Source organism: Leopardus geoffroyi, chromosome A1 (assembly GCF_018350155.1).
Source record: "Leopardus geoffroyi isolate Oge1 chromosome A1, O.geoffroyi_Oge1_pat1.0, whole genome shotgun sequence".
NCBI classification, from domain to species: domain Eukaryota; kingdom Metazoa; phylum Chordata; class Mammalia; order Carnivora; family Felidae; genus Leopardus; species Leopardus geoffroyi.
In genome coordinates this window covers 176286890-176312448 of record NC_059326.1, presented here as the reverse complement: position 1 = coordinate 176312448, position 25559 = coordinate 176286890, and the positions used below count along the sequence as shown (strand labels likewise).

General features: G+C 50.4%; 1 protein-coding gene and 1 long non-coding RNA gene across 2 annotated transcripts; both read right to left on the bottom strand.

Annotated features, from left to right (window-relative positions):
• Window positions 1-9771: 9771 nt before the first annotated feature.
• Window positions 9772-13006, bottom strand: NKX2-5 (NK2 homeobox 5). Its single transcript, XM_045501141.1, has 2 exons — window positions 12451-13006; window positions 9772-10864 (listed from the first exon to the last, which is right to left on the bottom strand). Exons 1-2 carry the CDS (start codon window positions 12779-12781, stop codon window positions 10224-10226), a joined length of 972 nt encoding a protein of 323 aa, XP_045357097.1. The 5' UTR covers window positions 12782-13006; the 3' UTR covers window positions 9772-10223.
• Window positions 13007-21075: 8069 nt separating this feature from the next.
• On the bottom strand, window positions 21076-24095 carry LOC123610466. The gene is made up of 2 exons (XR_006718149.1): window positions 22097-24095; window positions 21076-22007 (listed from the first exon to the last, which is right to left on the bottom strand). It is a non-coding gene; the product is annotated as an uncharacterized LOC123610466 (long non-coding RNA).
• Window positions 24096-25559: the final 1464 nt, after the last annotated feature.

Genomic DNA, 25559 nt, shown 5'->3' with positions numbered 1-25559 from the left:
AGACTTCGAATGTAAAGAAATCAGAGTTTGTATCTTACATTGTATATAAATTGAATCCTGTGCTTTTGAAGTAGTATAATACCAAAAATAATCATTTCCCTTTAGGTGCAAAACTTGAAATATGGAGGCACCTGGGTGGCTCAGTTGGTTAAGTGCCTGACTTCGGCTCAGGTTATGATCTCACAGTTTGTGAGTTCGAGCCCCGCGTCGGGCTCTGTGCTGAAGGTCAGAGCCTGGAGCCTGCTTCAGATTCTGTGTCTCCCTCTCCCTCTGCCCCTCCCCTGCTTGTTTCTCTCTCTCTCTCTCTCAAAATTAAATAAAAAGCATTTTTTTTAAATTAAAAAAAAAACTTGATATATGAATTGCACTTTCCATTTAATCCTACTGCAACCCAGGCTTGAATGATTTGAAGTCCTAAGGAAGCCTTCCTCATATAAAATTTAAGATTACCACTGGCCAGGCACGTGTCTGCGTATTTACTTCTCACTTCACCCCACCCCCCGCCCTGGTTTGTTGTGAGGGAGCGGGGAGGGTTGCACCCTGTAGCTGAGTGACTTGATTCACTTCGCGCCTGTCCTCAGTTGATTCACTTCGCCTCTCTGTCCTCAGTTGAAACAGTACCTGGGTTAATTTCACAGAATTGTCAGCAGCCCAAATGGGCATATGGCTTGAAAGGGCTCAGTGCACAGCAGGCTAAATAACATTTGACAGCTGGAAAATGTTGATCATTAGACAATATAAAGAACATTTATAATAGCATATAATATAAAATAATAAGTATACACTATTTTTTTACATACCTGAGACCCTCCTGGAAACAGTTTTTATCTTGCTTTCTTTCACTTTGAAATATGTCTTGGGCAGAGCCTCCTTATTCTAAGGCTAAGTCCCTAAATTGAGGACATTATGATTGATTTTGGGCGTGTATTTCAAAATTGTGAAATATAGCATTTTACATATGTACACAAAAGAGTGTTATAATTTGCAAAATTTAGTTGACCATGTAAGATTTATGCACTTCACTGTAAAGCATATTGCAAAGTTAAATAATAATAAAATAAAAATAAAGGGCATATATATGTATAGTTTAAAGAAGGATGAAATGAGCTGAGTACTCATCACCCACACCAGGAAATAGGCCATGGCCATACCCCACAAGTCCCCACTGAAAGCTCCCCCCAGTTGCATTTCTCTCTCTCTCTCCCCCTGAGGCAACCACTCTTTGAATTTTGAGTTCATCATTCACTTGCTTTTCTTTATAGTTTTGACACCTAGGTGCACATCCTAACTAATACGTCATTCTGTTTTGCCCATTTTCACCATTATGTAAATGGAATCTCATTGTCTGTATTCTTTGGTGTCTTGCTTCTTTTGCTCACCTTTGAGCACTGATTCATCTCTGAGATTGATTCATGTTGACAAGTGTGGCTGTGGTACCTAGATTTTCACTGGTGTATAATATTCCACTGTGTGATTCTTCCATCCAACTGCTGATAGGCATTTGGGTTGTTTCTAGTCCATACTGTTACACACAAAGCTATTTTGAACTTAACCACATAATTACATATGTCTCTGGGTGCACATGTATAAGAATACCCCTGGGATATGTGCCTAGAAATAGAATTGCTGGATCTAGGGGAGGCTCTTATTCAGCTTTACTAAGTTGTGCCAAACTGTCTTCTAAAGGCTTTCTACTTGGTAATGCCTCTTTCAGAGGGATTGTTCCCAATGATGCTTATTTTCCCAATTTCTGCTACTAATGGCTGATTTTTGCCAGTCTGGCGGGTGAATTATAGTACCTCATCATGACTTTTTGTTTTTCTAATTAATGAATAGATTAATTGTATTTGTATATTTCGAGGACATTTGTACTTCCTTCTCCATGAAATTCCTGTTCATTTCACTTGTCCACTCTTCCCTTTTGGATAATTTGTCTTCATTTATTCATTCATCACATTTTATTAAGCATCTACAAGTGCCAAGTACTCTTCTATATGCTTGGTATACATCACTAAACAAAAAAGCACATTAAAAGGTGACAAGCGTTAAAGGAAAAAAAATAGGGACTGCCAGGAGGATGTGTGTGCGGGAGGGGGGGATGTGTGTGCAATTTTAAATAGAGTAGTCAGGGTCAGCCTTATGATAAGGACATTGGAGTAAAAACTTAAAACAGATGGGGCATTAGCCAGACAAATATCTGAGAGAATGTCATTCCAGACAAAGAGAACAGCCAATGTAATGGCCGTGAGGCAGGGGTATGTGCCATGTTTGTGTGGCAAACAGCAAGGAAGCCAAAGAGGCCTGGAGTGTGGTGTTGAGGAATTGTGTTAGGATTTCATTATATATTCTGCATACTAATGTTCTGTTGGCTATGTGCATTGCCAATATCTAATGGAGACAATCTTTTCCTTTAAGTTTATGTGTTTTGGTGTTATATTTAAGTAACCTTTTCCTACCAGAAGGTCATAAAATTTTTTCCTACGTTGCCTTCTAAGTGTTTTATAGGTTTCATTAATCTTGATTTAGCTTTCACGAATGGTGTGAGGTAGAAGTCTAATTTCATTTGTTTTTTGTCTCACGAAGCACTATTTTCTAGGAAAGTCCACCCTTTCCCCACCGATCTGCAAAAATAATTGTGTTATGGGGGCACCTGGGTGGCTCAGTCGGTTGAGTGTCTGACCCTTGATTTTGGCTCAGGTCATAATCTCACAGTTCATGAGTTCGAGCCCCGCGTTGAGCTCTGCACTGATAGCACGTGGATCTTGCTTGGGATTCTTCCTCTCTCTCTGCCCCTCCCCTGCTTGTAGTCTGTCTCTCAACATAAATAAATAAAAACTTTAAAAAAAAAAGTAACTGTGGGGGCGCCTGGATGGCTCAGTTGGTTAAGCCTCCGACTTTGGCTCAGGTCATGATCTCCTGGTTTGTGAGCCCGAGCCCCATGTCGGGCTCTGTGCTGACAGCTCAGAGCCTGGAGCCTGCTTTGGATTCTGTGTCTCTTTCTCTCTGCTCCTCCCACACTTGTGCTTTGTCTCTCAAAAATAAATAAATGTAAAAAAAAATCCACATGATCCATTACTGCATTATGGATCATACATGTATAGATATGATTCTAGGTGCCCTGTTCTGTTCCATTGGTTCATTTGTCTGCCCTTGTGCCAAAACCACACCGGGTTAACTACCGTGTTAACTGACGGGGAAAGAACCTCCCCCCCTTGTTTTCCTTATTCCTTATTGAAGAGCATCTTGGCTTTTCTTTACAGTTCCATGTGAATTTTCTAATCAGCTTGTCAAGCTGCATTATACACATACGCACTACTACCATTTTGATTGGGATTACTTAGGGACCTTTTAAACCATCATTTCTTTATTGACATGTTCTAAACCTCAAATCTTTCCAAATGGCTCTTGGATCCTTATCTAGGTGGCTAGGAACTCTAGATCATGGAAGTAAGTCAAATAACCACCAGTGAGGACAAACATGATGATAACTGAGCGTCATATTTGCCTGGAGTTGGAGAAAAGGGGAAACTATTCTTTTTAAGTTTTTTTTTTTTTTAATTTTTAAAAATGTTTATTTATTTATTTTTGAGAGACAGAGCACAAGTAGGGGGAAAGGCAGAGAGAGAGAGGGAGACACAGAATCTGAAGCAGGCGCCAGGCTCTGAGCTGTCAGCGCAGAGCCCGACATGGGGCTCAAACTCACGAACCATGAGATCATGACCTGAGCTGAGGTCAGACGCTTAACATACTGAACCATCCAGGTGCCCCTATTCTTTTTAATTTGTAAAGAGAGAGCTAAACTAAGGTCATTAGCAAGATATATTTCCTATTGTTGAAATTGCATGGGGATTTATGGAGGGCTCCAGAAGAACAATAATGAATGATAACTGTTGGATTCATTGCAAATAAGAACTCCTTTCTATATAGCAGCTGAAAAAAAAAAAAAAAAAGACCTCTCCTAAAAAGTTGGGGATAGAGGAAACCAGTTGGAGCCAATGCGAGTCAATGCTTCAATCGAGATTTCTGTAAACTGCAATCTGGGTGGGGTGAGGATAATTGGGGGGCGGGGTGTACTGGAAAGAAGAGGGTTTGGTGTTAGAACTCAACTTGACTACTTCCTAACTGTTGGAACAGGGCAACTGACAAAACCTTTTAAAGCCTCACTTTCTACATCGGTAAATTGGAGCCCATGATGACCAGTTAATTGTGGGGCTTTGACGGCCTCACACAGACAGAGGGCCAGTGGAAAGCCTGGCACACTATAAATCCCTCTTGGGGCTGATTTCCCTCTACTCCCCTTCCTGTGGGACCCCAGGGTGGAGCTTAGAGCCTGGAGGAACAGATGGACTGTCTCTGAATAATTCCCCCAAATTTCTCTTCTCTCCTATGCAGTATTGGCAGGCCCTGGGTTGTATAGCCCACAGGGGTGGCTTTGTGGTCTGGGCCAAGACAAGTGTGTCCCAGAGTACCTCTCCCAACCTCAACCCCCTCGGTTCTACCTCTTTCTGCCCTCCTCCCTGCTCCCAGGATTCCCGACACTGCCTGGCTGGTGTACAACCACTGTATCACAGCAGACACACGGAGACCCTGGGATGGAAGAGCAGGACCTAGAGGAGGACCTAGGGGAGATCTGACTCCAGTTTCTCTCAGGTCCTCCAGAACCAGACCCTGGAGGGTCTGGGGGCCTCTGTGAGCTGCAGTTCTGCAACTTGCCAGATGATGAGAATCACCTGGTTACAAATGCGGTTTTCCAGGCTCTGTCCCTGGGAGTCCAATTCAAGGGAGTCAGGGCAGGCAGGGGTTTGGGTTTGTTCCAGCCTCCAGCAGGTTGTGTCCTCTGGCAAGACGGACAACTGCTGAGAATGGTTTAAAGAGCCAGGATTCTACAGGCGTCGTCCTCTGATTCAAGCACGGGCTCCCCCCAGTCCACACTAGCAGAGTGGCCTTAGAGAGGCAGTGTCCTTAACTTCTTTGGGTTTCAGTTTCCTCCTTGGGAAATAACAGAATGAGATTTGCAGGGTTAGCCCTTAGCCCTAGGCCTGGCACAAAGCAAGCACGAACAGATGTTAGGCAATAATATGTATTGTTATCCCATGCAGCTGTGGGTTGCAGCAGGGTAAGGAGCCTGTGGTGGCTCTGGGTGACCAGGCTGTGAGGGGTGCTCATTTTCCACCCTGTTCTGCAGTAAAGTCTCCTGAGATGCCACTGAGTGGGGCGAGGGGTGATTGCCCCCCTGGAATCCCAGTTGCAATGCCTCCCCCACTAGGAGATCTTGGGTGGGTCACATCTCTCTGTGCTCTTTTCCTCTCCTGCCCCAAGTGAAGACTAATTGCACCCATTTCATAGGCATGTTATGCCTGGTACATAAAAGCCTTCAAAGAATCGTTAGCTAATATTATTACTGTACTCTTTAATCAGTTGACAAACATTTCTTGTTCCCCTCTCTTTTTGAAAAAATGTTTATCTACTTTTGAGAGACAGCGTGCATGAGAGGGGGAGAGGCAGAGAGAGAGGCAGACAGGAGCCTAAGCAGCTCTGCACTGGCAGCAGAGAGCCTGATGCGGGGCTCAAATGAACTCCCAAACCGCGAGATCATGACCTGAGCCAAAGTCGGAGGTTTCACGGACTGAGCCGCCTAGGCGCCCCCTTGTTGCCCACTCTTTGGGGGTTGGAGGATGCTGTGCACTCAGGTTTCAGAACCAGCCTCCCTAGGTTTTTGTTTTGTTTTGTTTTGTTTTTTAACCAAGCTCTGGCACTGACCAGCTGTGTGACCTTGGGTGAGTTACTCCTCCTCTCTGAACCTAAGAATGATTTTTCATCTATTTCCTCAGCAGAAGAACTCAGACGTGTGAAAGAGGATTAGATGGGTCCATTTTGTAAAGAGCTCAGGACAGTGCCTGGCAGGTGGTATTGTGCCAACAGTGATAAATAAATGAAACCCAAGCCACGGGCCCCCTTTTCCAGGAGCCCAGCATGAGGGGCAAGTAGGCAAGACCTGGGACTGCGCCTCCGCCTCCCGTTCAGGGCCTTGAGCCTGAGTCCTGAGTTTGGAAGACGTCCCAGAGGAGGCAAGGGGTGGGGTAGGGTTCCTGGCTGTTGCCAGGGTCCGGGGTCTGCAGCGATCCCTGCGGGTTCTGTGCCTCCTTTTCAAGACAGGTATTGAGATACACAACATGGTGTTGATTTAAGAGGTGTCTGTACAAAATAAGAAAACAGGAGCTATTCTGATTTGGCAAAAGCTTTATCTGTTAGCTGGGAATAACGCAAGGAGGCGAGAGGACCTCCGGGCAGAGTGCGGCTTCACTGGGAAGGGCGGGGTAGTCTGGCCTCTTTCCGAATGAGACCCCAGCCGCGCGTCTCCTCTGCCAGCCTGCGCCGGGGTGGCGCCGCTCTGTGGTTACCACTCCATCCGAGCCCCCGGAAGCCAGCTCTTTTCCTATATCACCTTGTAGCTCTCATTGTTTTGTTTGCTTTAACTTTTTAAAATATTTATTTATATTTGAAAGAGCGTGAGCGGGGGAGGGGCAGAGAGCGAGGGAGACACAGAATCCGAAGCAGGTTCCACGCTCCGAGCTGTCAGCACACAGCGCGACGTGGGGCTCAAACCCGCGAACGGTGAGATCATGACCTGAGCCGAAGTACAACGTTTAACCGACTGAGCCACCCAGGTGCCCCCTCTCTCATTGTTTTTTTTAACCGGGGTGTCCTTCTTTGATGTTTTAAAAAATTATTAAATATAACTAGTCCCCCGTGTGCTTCCCCTGGTGTTCCGGAATGCAGAACTGCCTGCGCCACCCCAATCCCTGAGCACTTTGCCACCTCGGAGGTGGCCCGCACTTCTCATCTGTTTCTTAATTTTCTGTCCTGGTTCAATTTTCTCGCTGCGCGCGTCGTTTGTGTAATACTTGAAAAACAAAACAAACGCTACGGATTTAATTTGGGAAGGGATCGCTGTGTAAACGCGGGCGTTTAGGATACTTCTGACCCTGCGGGTCCCCGCCCCCTGGCTTCCGGATCCGACACCCTAGGCCGGCGCTTCCCTGAGCTCCACGCACTAGAGTTTACCGCATAACGAGCCTGAATATGAAGCCTGAGACTCTTCACCGTCCTGGTGAGAGAGTGGGGTCGGCTCAGTGACTTGGCCAGAAGCAGGGTCCCGCTGCACCTTTCTGGAAGAGAGCCACCTAACGTGGCAGGCTCGTGTTTCTTCACCATGGAACCCCCGCTGCCACTCAGTACAAGCCTGATGGGTTTCCCAGCTCCACGCTGGGGAAACGTATGACCTTGACCATTATGGTAACCTCAGGCCCTCAGTTTCATCGTTTGCAAATTAAGATGGATTAGAGAACCCCTATAAAGCATTTATTTAGTCGGGAGTCCCGGCAATTGACAAGCCCAGTGCCAGCCAGGTATTGTTATCCGTTTGTGACAGACATTGCAGTCACTCAGCTGGTACCTGGAGGGACAGGACAGAGAGTCATCATAGAAAAATCCTCACGAGGGGTGTCTAGCTGGCTCAGTCCGCAGAACATGGACTTTTGATCTACCGTGGTGAGTTCAAACCCCAGGTTGGGGTAGAGTTTACTTAAACTAATTAATTTTAAAAAAGAAAAATCCTCACTGTATAATGTTAACTGAAAGAAATATTCTCTCTAATGTTACCGTAGACCTGTGTAAGATGAAAAAGGCCAATGAATGTGTAGGACCCCAGGAGGTTGTGGGCAAATACCCTGATCTGATTAAGAGCTCAAACATGCGTGAATTCCAGATAGAAGAATTTTTGTGAGTGTGTGAGTTAGGCCGCCTGTGGGCCGGGTATGCATGGTAGGAGAGTGCCATCAGGCTAGTCTGGTGGCCTGGTGGAGCCTCAGTGTGCCCCTCTAGGAGATGGGACCAAGGCATGCATCACTGAGAGGGATAGGGAGCGCCCAACACGCTGGAGGTAAAGGCACAAAGCAGAGTCATAGGCCCAGAGCAAGGAACGCTGGGACTGAACTGAACACATCCTCCTCCCCGTGGCACTGGCCAGCCTGGCTTGGACCTTAGAGCAGAGGGAATAAATCCGGGGGCCCAAAGCCAAGCCCTGAGCTCAGCCGTTTCCCCTTCTTCACAAAGCCAAGTGCAGAACCCTGCGATGATGGATTGTGTGCTCCCCGTGGCATCCAGCTCAGCACCTTGCACGGCTCCCAGAAAGCGGTAGCTTTTGGAACCTCTTGGCATCTTCCCGTCTTCCACTGGCAGGGTGTGGCGGGTCTGAGGGCAACACTTACCCAAAGAGACGACAGGACAGGCATTGGCAGTGCTGCATGGGCCCCAGCACGTCAGCAGGAGGGCTCCTGGTTGGCTTGGCGTGGCGACTCTTCCCGGCGCTAGGGCACATGAGTCGCGTTGGGTCCCTGAAGGCTGCAAGCAGTATTTTGGCTGCGACCAGGAGTTCTACGCCAAATGCCTTAAGCCCCACGAGGCCAGCCCAGCGATTCCTGGGGGGAAATCTCAGAAAAACCTATATTCCACTAGAACTCAAAGCTCGGACTCCTCCCCGCCCCCCACCCTTTCATCCCCTTTAAGAAGCGCAGTTCCTCCAACCCTGGAGGCTGGAATCAGAAGAGACGCACTGGTAGGAGCTGGGCTCAGAGCAAGGTATTCTTGTCATCCACATTTTACAGACGAAGAAACCAAGGCGTGCAGCGAACAAGTCTCACGGTGAGCAGGTTTTTAGCTTAATTTCCCCGAGCCTGTTTCTCATCTGTAAAACCTGGCCGGTAGCATTCACAGGTCATGACTATAGCAAAATTCGTTAAATGCGGAGAAGAGACGACCGACGGCAGTGGGGTTTGGGTGGGAGGTTCCCTGACCCTTAGAATTCTTGTGGCATAGCCACAGCTGGAGTGAGCGAGGTGGACAGGACACCTCTCCGTGGAGCCTACCAGCTGGTGAGGCTGGGGCCACGGGTCACAGGCCCTCTTCCTGGCGGCGCTGGGGAGTTCAGGGAAGCTTGACAAGCGCTTTTCGATTCTAGGTTTTCCCATCTAAAAACGGGACTGTAAAATGGACTAAGGTGTTCTTTCAAGCAGGATGAATTGTGGTGTGCTCCAACTGCCTAGGACCCAGGTCCCTTTGCTCTCCATTTAATGCCCAGCCCCTCAGTTGTGCCGGACTGGTAGGGTTCAAGGAGGTAAGGTTGGGAGTTCTGGCAAGGGCCCTCTGTGAAGTGAGACCTGGAGTAGAACCTCTACCACAACTGGCTGTTTACTCACAGGCAAGTCATTAGACCTCTCAAGGAGCTGCCCAACTTTAAAATCGGACCTCCTTTTTGGGCATTATTGAAGATTACACCAGACGATGCCAGGAAGTATCTAACAAAGGACCCAGCATGAGTTGTTTATCATCATCATCATCATCATCATCATCATCATCATCAATTTGCTCAGTGAATGCCTATACCTGCAACTCTAAACCAGACTGGACGGGACGCACGCTCTGCTTTCTAAAATTCAGTTTGGGGGGCGGGGCAGGTAGCTCAGTCGGTTGAGCCTCGGACTTTGCTCAGGTCATGATCTCACGGTTGGAAGCCCACGGCCACCGACTCTCTGGAGTCAGCGCGGAGCCCCCTTCGGATCCTCTGCGCCCCCCCCCCCCCCCGCCCCGTCTCTCTCTGCCCCTCCTCTGCGGGCACGCGCACCTTCTCTCAAACATAAATAAATATTTTTAAAAATCCCTTCAAAAGTCAGTTTCTCGAGCGCCGCAAGCCGAAAGAAGCACACATGCGGATCAGCGCACTCTCTTTAATGAGAAGGGAATTCTCATTTCTTACAACAACAGGTAAAAACATAAATACGGGTGGGTGGGCGGCGGCAAGGCAGCAAGGGCCCGGGCGCCGGGCCCAGGCTCGAAGAAAGGTGCACCCGGGCTCCCAGTCCCAACTGGCCTGTGTTCAGCCGGTTGGGGGTGCCCGTGGCCGTTTGGAGGGCACTCAGGGGACGACGGCTGAGGCACCAGGTTGCGGGATCGATCGTTCGCCGCAAGCTCTGTAAACGCGGCCACAAACTCTCCCGAGCATGGGGACAAAGGGGCATAGGGCCGAAAAAGCTCCTAGGCCCCTGCGGGAGTGAACGTGAAATCCAAGGGACTCGGAGACACGTCAGGGGGTCCTCCCTCCCCCGAGAGTCCGTGTCCCTCTTTAGAGATGGGATCGGTCGGGGCGCCCCAGGTAGGGCCCTTCCCTACCAGGCTCGGATACCGTGCAGCGTGGACACTCCCGAGTTGCCCTGCGGAATCCCGGGGCTCTGCACCGTGTTCAAGTCCCCGACGCTGAAGTTCACGAAGTTGTTGTTGGTGGCGGCCGTGGCCGACTGCGCCGGGGGCGGCCCGGCCGGGTAAGCAGCGGCGCAGCTGTAGCCAGGGTTGCAGGCCGCGCTACCGTAACCCGGGTAGGCGGGGTAGGCGTTATAGCCGTAGGCGTTGAGGCCCACGCCGTAAGCCGGCGCGTAGGGCGCCGAGTCCCCTAGGCACGGCTTGCCATCGCGCACCAGCACGGGCACCGCGATCCTGCGGGCCGGCGGCGGCGGCGGCGGGGGCAGCCCCACCAGCTCCAGAGTCTGGTCCTGCCGCTGCCGCTTGCATTTGTAGCGCCGGTTCTGGAACCAGATCTTGACCTGTGTGGACGTGAGCTTCAGCACGCTGGCCAGCTGGTCGCGCTCAGGCGCGGACAGGTACCGCTGCTGCTTGAAGCGCCGCTCCAGCTCGTAGACCTGCGCCTGTGAGAAGAGCACGCGCGGCTTCCTCCGCCGCCGCGCCCTGGGTCGTTCGGAGCCGTCGGCCTCCGGCTTCTCCAGCTCCACCGCCTTCTGCAGCGAGCACAGCTCTGCGGGGAAACAAAGGGGCAGAAGGACGCCGGGTCAGGTCGGAGCGGCCCGATCCGCGAAGCGCCTGCGAGGTAATTAGCCCTAGCGGGTGCCACCCCCGACCTGTCTGGAGCGCCCAGCTTGGCTGCGTCTCTTCTGCCGCGTGCACTGGGCGCCACCGACAGCTCGCTTTCCGACCCCCAGTTAGCATTTGTTGAACGCTTACTATATGCCAGGCATGGCTCTCGGCACTGGAAAGCAAAACACCAGAGGTCCTTGTCCTGGGGGGGGGGGGGGGGGGACTCACATTCTAGTGAGGGAGACGGACTGTGACTTAAGATTTCAGGCTGCAAAGAAAATAAAACCGGGTGAAGCCCTGGGGCGAATTAGATTAAGGCTACTCTGGCTTGAGAATTTGAGTGAAGGGAACCAAGGCCTCACCCCAGGATCGGTCACACTGTCTCAAAATTACAGAACCCCGAATAAACGGAAGGGGAAAAGGTGTTGGTTTGCTGGTCGAAGCCGCCACGGGGCTTGTCCGGCGCCCAAGAAACCGCGGGTGGGCAGGCAGCCTCGGAACCTGCCCGGCCCGCCTACTCGAGTTGGAGTCGAATTGGTAGTGGTCAATGGAATTGACCCGCCAGCGGCTGTCTCCGGGCCTTCCCTTTGCTCCTAGACAAACCTCTCTAGGCCAGAAAGATCCCTTCTCGGTTCATGGCGGCCCTTCGCCCGGCGCCCCCTGCCACCTCGGATTCGCCCTGACCCTGTGTTGGAACAAAGTCTCCCCAGCGTTTCCCTTTCTGCTCCAGGGCCAGCCTCTCCCCTCTCCCCGATCCTGGGATGGCATTCGGAGCGATGCGGCCACCTTCCTCAGTCATCTCCTCCATTGACTCGCGACTTTACCGCGCGGCATTTCCTAACTTTTTCCAGGAGAGAACCCCTGGGCCCTGGTCGCCTGGGGAAGTTGTGCCAGAAAAATAAAGCTGCTAATCAGATTCTTGAGGGTCCGGCAGTATCTCATTTTAAACTCAAGGCCCTTGTTCCCAAAGATTCCACTGTCCTGGCACAAAGGAGGAAAAACCCCACAAACCCGGGTTACCGGTGGGCTATAGAAGGTCCTGGACCTTTCTCCAGTTGTGAGCAGCAAAATTATGTCTGTTGTGCAGAATTTTAACTTGTGTTTAGGTGTTTTTGGCAGATTCTGAAAAGACCTTTAAAAATCCAGAAGAGATTTAAAAAAACAACGCCAACAATCCTAACACAGAATATCTCTTTCTCTGTTCTGTGTGCCACAAACCGATAGTTAACTTCGTTGAGTGAGGCTGCTGCCTCCTGGGGCTTTGTTAGGCCAAAATAAAAAAATATATATATATTTCTTTTGTCTCTTGTTTCTGATCATCTCAATCCAGCATTTCTTTTAAACCTCCGATTGGATGCGAGGCTCAGGGGCCCTGGCGACGACCTTGTCTCTCAGGATCAGAGCCCCCTGCGTTCGGCCCTCCGCCCAAGCACTCGCGTCTCCTCCACCAGGCCAGAGTTTCTAGGCGGCGGCTGGGGACACAAAAGCGACCCCAGGAGGGAGCAGGGGCTTGTGTTTCCTTCTCACCTTTCTTATCTGCTCGAGGATCCTTGGCAGGGTCGGGGTCGCCATAGGCACGCGGATAGAAGGCGGGGGCTCCCGGGAAGGCAGGCGCACACTTGGCGGGCGAGGGCGCGGGGCCCAGCTCGGCGCGCAGCTCCGGGAGGGCGGGCGCCGCGGCCTCCGGCCCCGCGTAGGCCTCGGGCTTGAAGGCGGCCAGCATGCAGGAGGCGGGCGCCAGGGTGGCCTCCAGGCGCGCGGAGAGCTCCCCGGCAGCCAGACTGCGCTGCTGCTGCTCCAGGTTCAGGATGTCTTTGACCGAGAACGGCGTGGGCGTGAGCGCAGGGCTGGGGAACATGGTGGCAGCGCGCGTCTCACAGCGCCAGGTGGGCGGCAGAGAGCAGCGCTGCCCACGGCCTTTGGCAGCCTCCCTGCATGGTGCCCGCCACCCGCCCGCGCACCCGCCTCCCTGCTCGGGTTGTGGCCAGGCGGCAGGTAGTGCGGAGCACAAGGGGCAAGAGGGGCGGGACCAGGCCAGAGGAGGGGGACTCAGACTGCCATTGGGCCGGGGGCCCCGATGACAGGAGCGATGAGCAGTTTCGTGTCACCTAATATAGTCATAGGGCTAAAAAAAAAAAAAAAAAAAAAAAAAAAAAAAAAAAAAAAAAATCCTGTTCAGCTTTTTAAAGGGGCCGCGAAGCATTTGGAAGGCTCTCCTATTGCTCCTGTAGCCTGAGATTTCTCTACGGTACTAGCCTGAAACCCCCACTGAGACGCATATACAAGAAAGGACCTAATTCTTCTCTAGATATGGAGTCTGGGCCAGGTTGGGTGGATCTGGGGGTTGAAGAAATGTTCCTTGGCACCGAAAACGGAATGCAGGAGTGAAGGATTGGGTGGGGAGCTGGGGGGGTGGGGGGGGGAGTCATTTCCAGGAGTCTTAAAGACTTTTTTATGCAAGGGAAGACTTTGTATAAGAAGAGAAGCACCGGGGAGAAAGTTTGCTCTGGGGTAATGGCAGGAGGGGGAGATTCTGGGTAATTTGGGGGTTCTGTTTGGCTTGACTTACAGGGCCGGTCATGCCCCAGTAGTGCCCTGTACCCCAGGAACGCTGGGCAGTTGTGGGGTTGTGGGTGGCCACCTTCTATGGTAGTAGTGTAGGTTATACACACACACAACTGCAGGGAGCGTCAGTGGCTATCAGCCTCCTCTCAGAGATGACCATCCCCTTAATAATGAAACAAATCCAGAATCCCAGCGGTCAGCTCAGCTTCCCAGAAGAGAACTGTCTTCTAGGGCGACCTAGCTCCCCAACCACCTAGTTTCTCCTTTCCTGGAGCCCACTATTCCTGCCTCCTACTTTCCCCTGTCCTTCCGGCCTAGCAGCAAGGCCTCTAGGCCTCATCAGCCCCAGCACCTCAGGCTCCAGCCCAGGTTTAGTTGTCAGGCAGGCAGGCAGGGATCCCCGGAACCCATCGCGGAAGGGATTTCTCAGACATCTCTGTGCTGGCTTTGGCTCCCAGGAGGGCATCCCATGGCAGCGGCAGCGGGGCCAGGAGCATGGGGGAAGGGCTGGGCACACGGGGTGTTACTTTTTAGCCCCAGGGTCAGTTAAGAAGTGATCTCCATCCGACAAATCTACCAATGTTTCAGGAGTGCAAGCTACCTACCCGGCCAGACCCTGTGCTGGTCCACCTCATCCTAGTTTCTTGGGAGATCTGATGAAAGCTTGGGCTATCCCTCACCCCCAGAATACTGCAGAGAGGCGCTCTGTTTTGTGTACAGTTTCAAGATCCAGGCAGGCAGAATGGCCCCCAGGTTAAGGTCGCTGCCTTAACTTTATCTCTAGTTGGTGGTGCTTGTTAGGAGAACCGCATCGATTTTCACAAGGCATAACCCAGACTTACGCCAGGAAGGCGCGGGCGTGGTGTGGGGACTTTGTAAGAATGGAGACTTGGGAGGCTCAGCTTTTAGCAAAGTACGTGTTTGGGGACTGGGGTAGAAGTGCTTGGAGTAGAAGAGTGGCGCGCAGGGGCAAAGGCAAGCCAAGGACATGGCATACAGCCGAGACTCCCGAATTCACACTCGAAGCACCGAGGCAACGCACAAGTTTGGTAACAACAGGGACAAGATGGTGTCTGTCCGGGACATGGGCCTTTGGGTGCTCAAGCAGGGCGGTGAGCCGTATGGCAGCGCCTCGGGAAGGGCGAGATCGGATTAAGCACAGGCCTCACACTGGTATCTTTGGGGGGGGGGGGACTGTCAAACGCGCACTCCCAGGACCTGTGGCCTTCGGGTTAGGGCGAAGGAGAGTGGACCCCCGCGAGGCCCTCCCGCGGTCTCGCAGCTCTCGGATCCGACTTCCAGGAGCCAGGTGCCAGTACCAGGCCCAGGCCTTCGTGGTGGAAATCTATCTTCGAATTTTCCAGCCAGGGTCGACGTGCGTTTCTGGAATCTTTAGTTGGGTCTGCAGAGAGATACCTTTTTCAAATGTGTGGAGGGTGGGGGAGGTGGGGGGAGGTGCTCTCAAGCCTCAGAAACCCTTGCCATTCACCCATCTCCCAAGGCCCCAACTCGGGTTCTTCCTTGAGGGACCTGCAGACCAGTGGCCTCTCTTCTGTCCTTCTGCGCAACGCTTTTGGTTATCGTCCTCAACTAACCTAGTTTGGGGGCCTACCTCGCCTTTGAAGATTTTGGCAGGGGGGGAGTGGGGAAGGATGCCTATCGCCTAGGCGGTGACGTCTGGCAAACGAGCCACATCCGATTCAATTAAATGTCTCATTCAAAAGAGCTCCAAGCGAGGGTCCTGGGAGCGCTGTTAAGTGAATAGGCTGGTCGGGCGGTTTGCGATGACAGTTTGAAAGATTAGTGTGAGCCAGCGCCTGAAATATTACCGTTTAATGGGGGACATCGAGGCTGCATCCGGGATCCCTGTTTTTAGTTTTTTTTTTCCCGTGTGTGTGTGTGTGTGTGTGTGTGTGTGTGTGTGTGTGTGTGTTTAAGAGATAGTTCTGCAGGAAGGAAAAAAAAAACACCTTGGCATTTCCTTTGCAAATCAAGGCGGTTAAGATTTATCACCTATTTTCGGGTATGGTTCCCAGGGCTGACAGATAGACCTGTGGGTCAGGTGTCATGAAAAGGGGAGGAAAGAAAACCTTCTCTATTTGGACGAAATCAGTGGCTTCTCCACTCCCTATACCCTCAGTGAATCCAATTGTAGTTTCCCTTGGCTCTAAAACAGACCTTAGCGTTACCAGAGAGGAAATCCAGCAAAGAAAAAAAAAAAAAAAAAAGGGATAAATACCAGCAAAATGGAAACTGGGCGACCCATGCTGGTGTCCACAGAGAAATGTCCAAGAGCAATTGCTAACTTTTCTTTGCAGTCCTCACTTTCTGAGTGACTAAAACTTTTTGTTTTCTTTAAATAGAAGTTACAGTGGTTGGGGGTGGGGAGGTACGAAACTTGATTCTCCAGACTCACTAGGGACACGTCTTCCTTCCCAAGGGCGGCTGACCCAACCTGGCCGCCTCTCTAAGCCTCACTTTGGCCAAACTAACAGGACAAACAAACATCTTTCAGCCTAGAGAGAAGCAGAGAGAGAGAGAGAGAGAGTGAAAGAGAGTGAAAAGGAGGCAGAGAGGAGAGATCGAAAAATCTATCCATCTATTTCCTCGCCTTTTAAAGAGTTGGGGCTTTAAGATGAGCCAAATTCCAGATGACTTGAGCGCATTCTACGCGCATAAAATATTATTAATTGAAAAAGCGATCGGCACGGCCCAAGCCGGCCCCCCTTTCCTGCAATCAGCAGGGCCGGCCGCAAAAGGTATATATGATTAATTGAAAGATAAGCTGGAACTATCACCGGGAATGTCATTAATGCGCCGGGGAGACGTCCATTGGAGACAGGCGGCGTTATCCGCGGCTTTATCTTCAACAACGCCTCGCTCTCCGCCCGCGCCGGGGAAACAGATGGGGGTTTCTGTCTGGGACGCTCGCCCCATGTTTATATTTTGGGAAGAATCGCAACTCGTGGGAGTCCCCGGCGGGCCCCCTGATAAATGAACATTAGCACTTTTTCGGACTACTGTATCAACAAAGGGGCTGCGGCGCGGCAATAATTGGCGAGAAAGCAAACAGAGGGCCGAGAGCGCGCCTCTGCTCTTCGTCCGGCTGATGGATGAGCAGCGGCGGCTGCGGCCCGGCTCCCGGCCCTCAACCCGGCTCCCCGCTCTGGCCGCGGGGCCCCTCCGCTGCCCTGGCTTCCTTCCGGGCCCGGGGTTGGGGGTGGGGGACGACTCTGAGGGCTACCGCTCCGGTCCTTGGCTTCCGAAGCGTCCGGGAGGCCCTCCGCGCCACTGGATGCTTCCTGCAGGGGGGCGCGCCTCACGCTGGTGGCTCAGCCCGGATCAAATCCTGGTTTTGCTGCTGTTTCTAGAGCTCTCACTGAGTGAGGCACACGATCTCCAGCGCTGGGCAGAGGAGAAAGAGGCTCAGAGAGGTGCCCTGACTTGCTCAACGTCCCACAGATGGAACGTGACAGTGCTAGGATTCGGACGCAGGACTCACTACAGGATTGTGCATATTTTCTTTTATTGCACGTGGCTGCCTCCTAGAGTCACATCAACTGGAGAGGAAGCAAGACGCTGTCCTCCCCACCCTCGTTCACACACACACACACTCGGGCAGCTGGAGAAGAGGACCAGGCTGATGCAGGGTTGCCCGAAAACCATCACCGACGAGAGGGAGGGGCTTCCCTCAATAAGATTGGCTGAGAGAGAGAAAGAGAGGGAGAAATTTAAGTCCCCTCCTCCTCCTCCTCCTCTTTGGTAACACCTTCATTGAGATTTAATAGATATTTAATCATATACCATACAATTCATCCCCTTAAAATACACAATTCGGTGATTTTTTAGTATAACCACAGAGCTGTGCAATCATCATGCAATTAATTTGGGGACATTTTCATCACTCCCAAAAGAGACCTGTAGGCTTTAGCCATCAGCCTCAACCCTTTCCCCCATCTCCTACCCCCTCAGCTCTGGACAACCACAAATCTGTCTACTTTCTGCCTCTAGAGGTTTGTCTATTCTGGACATATACAAATGGAATCATTTTAAACGTGGCCTTTTGTGACTGGCTTCTTTCACTTAGCATAATGTTTTCAAGATTTACCCATGTTATAGCACGTACCAGTATTTTGTTCTTTTTTATGGCAGAATAATATTCTATGGTATGGATATATACCCATTGTTTCTCTATGCAGCAGTTGGTGGACATTTGGGTTGTTTCCACCTTTTTGCTATTATGAATAGCATAACTCCCAGCTCACTTTACCCTAAAATCTAGAGCTTTAGAGGATGGAAGGCTCTTCTCTCCTCTCCCTTGATACTTAACCCTGTCCTTCCATGAAGACTGGCCTAGAAGGCCCTGTGCTCTGCTGATGTTGTCTTGAAATTCTTGATAAGTTTTGAACAAGAAGCACTACATTTTCATTTTGTACAGGGCCCTACAAATCATGTCGCTGGTCCTGTATCTGGGCAGTCTGAACAGAGCCCTGGAAATGCTATCTTCATGTTCCCCTATAATCTGTCTGGCTTTTGCCCTAGGATCAGCCTCTGCTAGCTAGCTAGGACAGGCAGGAAGTCCCCTGAAGTGCTTTAAGGGCTGTCTGTCCGAAATTGCTTAGCCATAGGAAGGGCCTGAGGCCCACAGAAGGGGGAAGCAGAGAACAGATCTACCTGGCTGGTGGATATTATGTACATCTATGTATGAGTGTATGAGTGTATCTCTCTGCAGGGGGGCGGGGGGAGGGCAGTGAGGGGAAAAGCGAAAAGAGAGGGCCAGGATATCCCTCCCCCCCCCCCCCCCCCCCCCCGCAGCCTCCAAGTGACTCCTAGCCTAGTCACTATGGGATGCTGGACATGATTTCCTGCATCTTTTCACCCACATTGACTGGGTGCCCCCCCACCCACCCATGCACCAGATGCTGGGATTGCACAGCCCAAGTCACACAGACTCTGAAGGATGCAGAGTTGTACCAGAAAGAGTACCGGACCATGAGCCAGTACTAGGTTCTGGTCTTGCCTCTCTCACTGATTGGCTGACCCTGAGCACATCTTTCTTCCCTCGCTGGTCACCAGTTTCATGGTTTTCTTCTTGGTGTTATTAGTTGCACCTAAGGTCCCTCCTCAGCTGTGCTGTTCTGGGAGTCATCCCAGGTTGTTAACTGGACTCACCTGGGCAGTGGGTTTGGTGACAAGGCATGTTGGTGATTGTGAAACTCCTTAAGATGGGAAATAAGGTCCCTGCCAATTGTGATGTTACACTATTTGAGGGAGTGTAGTACACATTTAAAATAAAGTGAAGTGGTGTTAGAGAGAAATGGATTATTCTTACACCAAATACTTTCAATTCTGGAAAGATTAAACATTTAGACATAAGAATCGAAACACAAAAGTGCTATAGATGATTAAGATAATAATTTTGGAGTGTTTGTATATTTGGGAGAGTGGATGAGGAGAACTAAAGATCTAGAAACCATAAAAATAAACTATATAAACCTGATGGCATAAAAAGAAACTTGTGCACAGCAAAAACAAAAAAGAAAACATAAATAAAATCAAAGAGAAAAAACATACAGGCTAAATACTAGAAATAATGACAACAAAAAACTAATTTCCACCATATGGAAAGAGTTCCTGTAAATCAATAAGAAAATGACTCAAGAAAACAATTGAAAAATTGGCCAAGAGTAGGTGAACGTTTCTGATAAAACGGAAGAAAGAAAGAAAGAAAGAAAGAAAGAAAGAAAGAAAGAAAGAAAGGCAAATTAAAACACAAAGAGGCAATTGTTTTCACTTGTCAGACTGGCAAAGATCAAAAAGTTTGATAATTACCCTTCTTAGTCTCTCTTTTGCATTGTTGATTAGAAATGTAAATTGATAAATCTCTTTGGAATAATTTGTTACTATCAAAATAAAAAAAGGCATAAGCCCTTTGGACTAGTATTCCCACATCTAGGACTCTATTTTACAGGTATATGCAAACAAGAAAAGTATTTTTTGTTGCAGTTTTAATCTTTTAAAGAATCAAAACATTAAAAAAAAACCCAATATGTTGACCTTAGGGGAATAGTTAAAAACAAGTTATGTTCAGCAGTAGAACAGAATACTAGCAGCCATGAGAAATAGTTACGTTTATATGCATCTCTATGGATATATTTTGAGGTACATCAAAAATCAATATATTTTGAGGTACATTAAAAATCAATACGGCAGAATTTGTATTTTATAAATGGCCATATGTACATATATGCAGTTATATGGATTTTTTTGGAAGGATAAAGAAAATGGTAATGAAAGCTTCTGGGGAAGAGAACTCGGGGAGCGGGGTCAGGAAAAGAAAATGACATTTTCCGCAGTACATCTTTTAGGACAATTTCTTTCTTTTGTTTTTTGTTTTCTTGTTGTTCACCACAAGCATGTATTGCCTTAAAGAGATTTTTAAAACCACAATCAAGATAAGCCCCAAATGTAGTGAATAAAGTGGTAACCATCTAGGCTAGAATCTCCTGTGGCACATGTTGAAAAAATGCACATCTCTGAGCCTTCCTCCTGAACTTTACTAATCAAAGGTGTGTACAGTTTGAGACAGGCAGCCCAAGTAGCAATCCAGTGAAATCTCCATGGAGGGACTGGAGCTCAGCCATCAGCAGTAAGAAATCTGAGTCCGGTGGTTCGCAGAGCCCCAGAGAGAGGGGAGTGGGACGGACTTTGTCCCACACTATCCAGGGACAGAACCTTAATGGTCCTGACCGCCACCAGCAAATTTGCTCTCATGATGTGCCCCTAACCTGTCCCAGCAGCAGAGCCAAGTCTTGGGGTCACCGGGAATGCAGCCCCCTCACATTACTCAGTGCACTGGCTCGCTGGTCGAAGGTCCCGTGGGTCGATGGCTGAGTGGGGCAGCAAATGAAGTTGGCTGGTGGACTTGGTAACCCCACCCAGGCCCTGTCCCCAGGCCAGCTAGTTTTCCTGGCCCCTGGTCTCTGGCCCACTGTCCATCTGTCTCTTGAGGGACAGCCTCCAAAAACCTTTCTGAAATAGCTCTGAATCCGAACCAGATCTGGAATCTATAGACTTTCCCCTATCTTCCAGGGCAGTAAGTGGAGATATTTCATACCTAGTTCCCCCAAACAGAGGTGGGACCCTTGCAGCTACTGGTCCCAGACAGGCTGTGGGTTTGGTGGACTCCCATCTCTCCGGCCAGGAAGCTCCCTGCCCTCCTGCTTAGCCTTTGGGCGGCTCTGCTTGCGCCCCAGGCAGGTCTGGAGCCCTCGCGGTTTGGCCTTCCCTCGGCAACACAGCCGGTTTCCTCCTCTTTGCTCTAAGCGGGATAGCGCACTGCTGCTCCTGCTCCTCCGGGAGCCGGAGGAAACCCTCCCTCCTGCTCCTGTGGCTTTCTGTCGCGTGCTTCCGTGGCCGGCCTGCCCTGAGAGTCCTCAAGGAGATGACAGCCACTCACATCACACATAACCACCGGAAAAGTTCTGGGTGTTCATTTTTCGTTGGTGTGCTAAACATACGACCAAAACCCAAATAGAGCAAATCTGAACACTAAAGATATTGCCCCTTCCAAGATATTTTCTGGGCTTGGACAGAGCATGCTTTTTTTTTTTTTTTTTTTTTTTTAAATCCCTAAAACAGGGTGTACAAGCATCTCTGTTTTTGCGGTTGTTGGTTTCTTTAACAATTGCTTTATATTCACATCACCCAACATCCTATTTATGTATTTTGAATAAATATTACACCATGACAAAAACCACAATGACAAAACCCAAAACAAACAGGTGAAAAGGATGCAATGTAAAGTGTCCCATGCCTTTCCCCCAGCTACCCAGTTTCCTTCCCTAAAGGCCAAATTGTTAGTGGGTTTATTTATTTTTCAAACCACCTTTATTAAGGCATAATGTACCAAAAACAAAATGAACAGTTCAAATGTACATACGGTTCCATGAGTCTTGACACAGGGAGTAAACCACTGTAAGGACCACCACATTCAAGATACAAATACATTTGCATCACTCGAGAAGATTTCCTTGGGCCTCTTAGTTAATTTCCATCCCCATTCAGGCGGTCACCAGTTTTTAAAACATATATCTTTCTAGAGACATTTTCTGCAGATTTCAGTATTATTCCTACATTGCCTTTGGGGGGGCATCTACATTTTTCTAAGAGCAACTCCTTTCCGTTTTTTGCCATTGACAGTTTTCTTGTTAATATCTTTGTGTAAGCCACTTTTTTGTGCTTTGGGGAGTATGTTTCTAAAACCGAATATATCTTGAATTCGTCGATATGACCCACGTTAAAACTCGCGTTAGGATCTGCCAGATCGGAGGGAGTCGTTTTCAAGCTTCCGTTGTCGTTTTGTGTTAATTTGGCGCTTTCTCTTCGGTGTTCCCGCTGGTGCCCCAACCCCCCACACCCCACCGCTACGAACCGCTTCAGCGAAAACAGCGTGCAGAGGCCAAGAGAGCCGGGACGCGCGAATCAGTCCCTCAGGATCCCGTCATTGAAGGTCACGGCTGGAGAAATCAGATGACACTTGAGTCAGACGGATAACGATTCGGAACACAAAGAAGAGGAAAACGGATTTTCTAGGGATGATCCGTACCTGCCTGGCGTGGGTGCAGCTTGGGGAACTGCGGCCTTGGAGGAACCCTGGGCGTGAGCGCGCAAGGTTGGGGAGAAGCGGGGCTGGGCGAACGGTCAGCCGTTTTTGTCCAAAGCGCGGGGGGGCTGGCGAGGCCTGGGGCAGCGTGGCTTCCCGGAGGGAGAAGAGTTGAGCCCAGATCTGTGCGGCGTCCCTGGCTCGCGTGGACAACCCAGGCCGCGGCGCCCGGAGCTTCAGCCCTGGGTTGCTGCGGCCTGGTCTGTGTTGAATTTCAGCTGGAAATTAAGCGAGCGATCTAACCTTCCTGTGGCCTGCCGCCACCCTTCCTTCCTCGGCATCTTCTTTTCTTGTCTTGCCTTCCAACCTGCTCTGCGGAAACGCCGCGAAGTTTCCACGGTCAGGTGGAGCACATTGCGAGTGCGTAGATGGCAAATTGCTGTACCGGGGAAAACCATTCGATACTGTCCCTTCGGTCCAATCAGCATTTACCCAGAGCCTCCTCCGGGCACGGCTCAGGGAACCCAGAGGCCAGCAAGTTGCGGGACTCCGGAGCACATTCAGTGTCATCGGGGATATCACCGGGGACATTCTGCGGCCCCAGCAAATGGGCGAAATGCGGGAATTCGAACACAAAATGGGCGCCCTATAACGGGTTGTGTGGACCCAGCTCCATACTTTAAGTAGACATTCAAGCCCTGAAAAGGAGCACAGCGGAGCATTTACGTTGCAGACGTGTGTGGAATCCACTCACAGCGACCAGTAACTTTGCATGTGCTTACTGGTGTGCTTTAAATACGCTGAAACGACACGGGTACACATTTGTGCTTCAAGAGCACAGCCACTTACTTTGTGTCAAAAAATTTCAAAGGGTACAGAGGATGATCCTGTGAAATGCCCCTTCCTCCCCTCTGCGCTCCCGCTGCCCTCTTGGCACGCACGCATTTGTGCAGTCTGCGGTGTGAACGTGGCTCTTCTCTCCCCGCAGCCTAATTGGACGTCGCTTGTGCAGACCCTCCGATGTGTGTGGAAGGCTGTGGCCTTGTATCTCTAAGTAGGGAACATCTTTTGTCTCTCGGCAAGAAGCTTTCCTCTGGGAGAGATAAAGTAATCGATAGGGTCTTTTAAATAGCTCCGCGTTTCCTGTCGGGAGAGGAGTATCAGCGCGCACACCAAATCTGCTCTGGTATGTCACCTTATCTCCCGTCCCCGCTGTTGTCCCCAAACGCCGCCTGTCAAGGGAGACGCCACCCGCATTAGGACCCAGACTGGGGCCCTTCCGCTCGGGGTCACACGCAGCGCCCTTGGCCAGGCCCTGCTGCCCCTGGGGGAGTGTGGGAGGATGAGGAGGGGAGGAGGGGGCCAGCACGAAGGTGCCGGGGTCCAGAACTCCCAACCCGGCCGGCCGAGAGGAAATACCCGGCTGAAATCGATGTGTCTAGGGGAAGCCTTGGGATGCAAGACTCGCTTTGCCGGGAGAGGGGACTTCTTTTCGTTTTTTACCTAACCACGAAAATAGTTGATCTGGGCTATAGGCTAGTGAGAGCAGGCGTCAGCGGCTATGGGCAACCTTACTCGCTGGCATCTGGAGGAAAACCAGGTTTAGCATTTGAGGAGGGCTGTCTGGCCTCTGGGCGACTCTTGTCGGGTGGAGGAGCGAACTCCCGAGCCCTAAGGGCTGGAGAGACTACCAAATCCAGCCACCCACCGTCGGAACCTCTGGCGGCTTCACCTGCTCAGCCTGCAGCAGATCCGATTTGGAGCTGACTCCAGCTAGGCCCCAGGCCAGGGTGCAACCTGAGGCTGGTCTTCCAGCCTTAGTAAAGGCACTGTGGCCAACCTCAGTGGACCTGCCCCTGGTGGACCTCCCACGGGGATCTTCTGCAAGCCAGAGGTGCACAGAAATGTTTCTAGGTGTGGATGGACTCTGGACCTCCCCGCCACATCGAAGCACTGTTACCCACCTCTCCTCATTTTTCTCCTCCTATATTGTAGTTGGCTCTACCCAGCTTTATTTTTTTTTAAAAAAAAATTTTTTTTTTCAACGTTTATTTATTTTTGGGACAGAGAGAGACAGAGCATGAACGGGGGAGGGGCAGAGAGAGAGGGAGACACAGAATGGGAAACAGGCTCCAGGCTCTGAGCCATCAGCCCAGAGGCCGACGCGGGGCTCGAACTCATGGACCACGAGATCGTGACCTGGCTGAAGTCGGAGGCTTAACCGACTGCGCCACCCAGGCGCCCCTCTACCCAGCTTTAAAAACATTTTTTTTTAAAGAAAAATACTCTAAACAATACCAAAAAGCTTTCAACCCCCTCCTCCTCCTTACCCCTTAAGCATGCGCAAAACCACCAACCATCTGGATGAGGTGGGATTCAGCTTCCCTTTATTTCCAGCCTCACAATGACCCACAGGGATCCTTTCTCCTGGGAAGCTGGAGGGGGAAAAAATTACTTCTTGGCTTCAGTACAGACTTGCTTCCTTCCAAGTTGCCCAGGATCATCTGGATTATTCCAACTGCTGAGAGAGGACCACCCACCAAAATGCATCTAGAGGAAAATGCAAGCCTTGGGAAAATTTGGGTTCTCATTGATCAGGGTTTATTTATCTAAGTAGGAACTCCTGTGGGGAAATTAAGTAGGGGAAAACATCACCTTTCTCCCTCACAGGGAGGGGGCAGCATTTCTGAATCTTCTTAGCCTTTCAGGCCCTGGTCTAGGCCTTCCTATTCCTTGTGAGCCTTTCCATATTATCTCAGCCTTGATTGAAAAAATACTGAATTTGATTATTATCCACACACACACACACACAAAATGTTGGTGGCTGTGGAGGGGAGACTGTAGCTGTGTTTTCTGGCAGGACAGCTCACATGTACCATGTGCTGTGTTGAAACTAGCAAAGTGTGCATTAGACCCTGCCATGCCGCCTTTGAACCGATGGCTGGATGTCCTTTATCTCCTGGCCGTTGGTGTTGCAGTGCTGACCTAGTTATTCCGTCCTGGGTAAACCAGGAGCTAGCCCTCCATCATGGGGAGAGTTGCTTCCCCCATTCCTTCTGGACAGGGGCCCTCTTAGAGGGCTTCTTCTGAATGAACACTTCGGTGCTTTGTTTCTTTTCTTCGAACAAATGTATGGGGTGCCGGATGGGGGAAGTTGGGGCATTTAGAATGAAAAACGGTTAGAATAGCCAAGGGAGGAAATCAGTATGGACCCCCAGTACCTTGCCCTCTCCCTCGATGTGGCAGTCCACTTCTAGGAGCTCTCTGCCCTCTTCCTAAGGGAAAGCTGTACTTCCTGTTCGTTAGAAGTGGCACCAGGTGGCTCTGGGGACAGGTCGCAATCCGTTACAGGATCCTGAGCTTGACAGTGACTCTGGGAGTTACTTGGGAGTAAGAAAGTGATAGACCCTGGGGTCACTTAAACCCCTGACCCAGTCCAGCAGTGCACATAGTCCCCCTCACTGAA

Bases quoted from the DNA above. Each gene is read 5' to 3' on its own strand.
- NKX2-5 (XM_045501141.1), bottom strand. From the start codon at position 12,781: ATGTTCCCCAGCCCTGCGCTCACGCCCACGCCGTTCTCGGTCAAAGAC. The intron at 10,865-12,450 runs GTGAGAAGGAAA...GTTTCCCCGCAG, and splicing joins TCCTCGAGCAGATAAGAAAG to AGCTGTGCTCGCTGCAGAAG.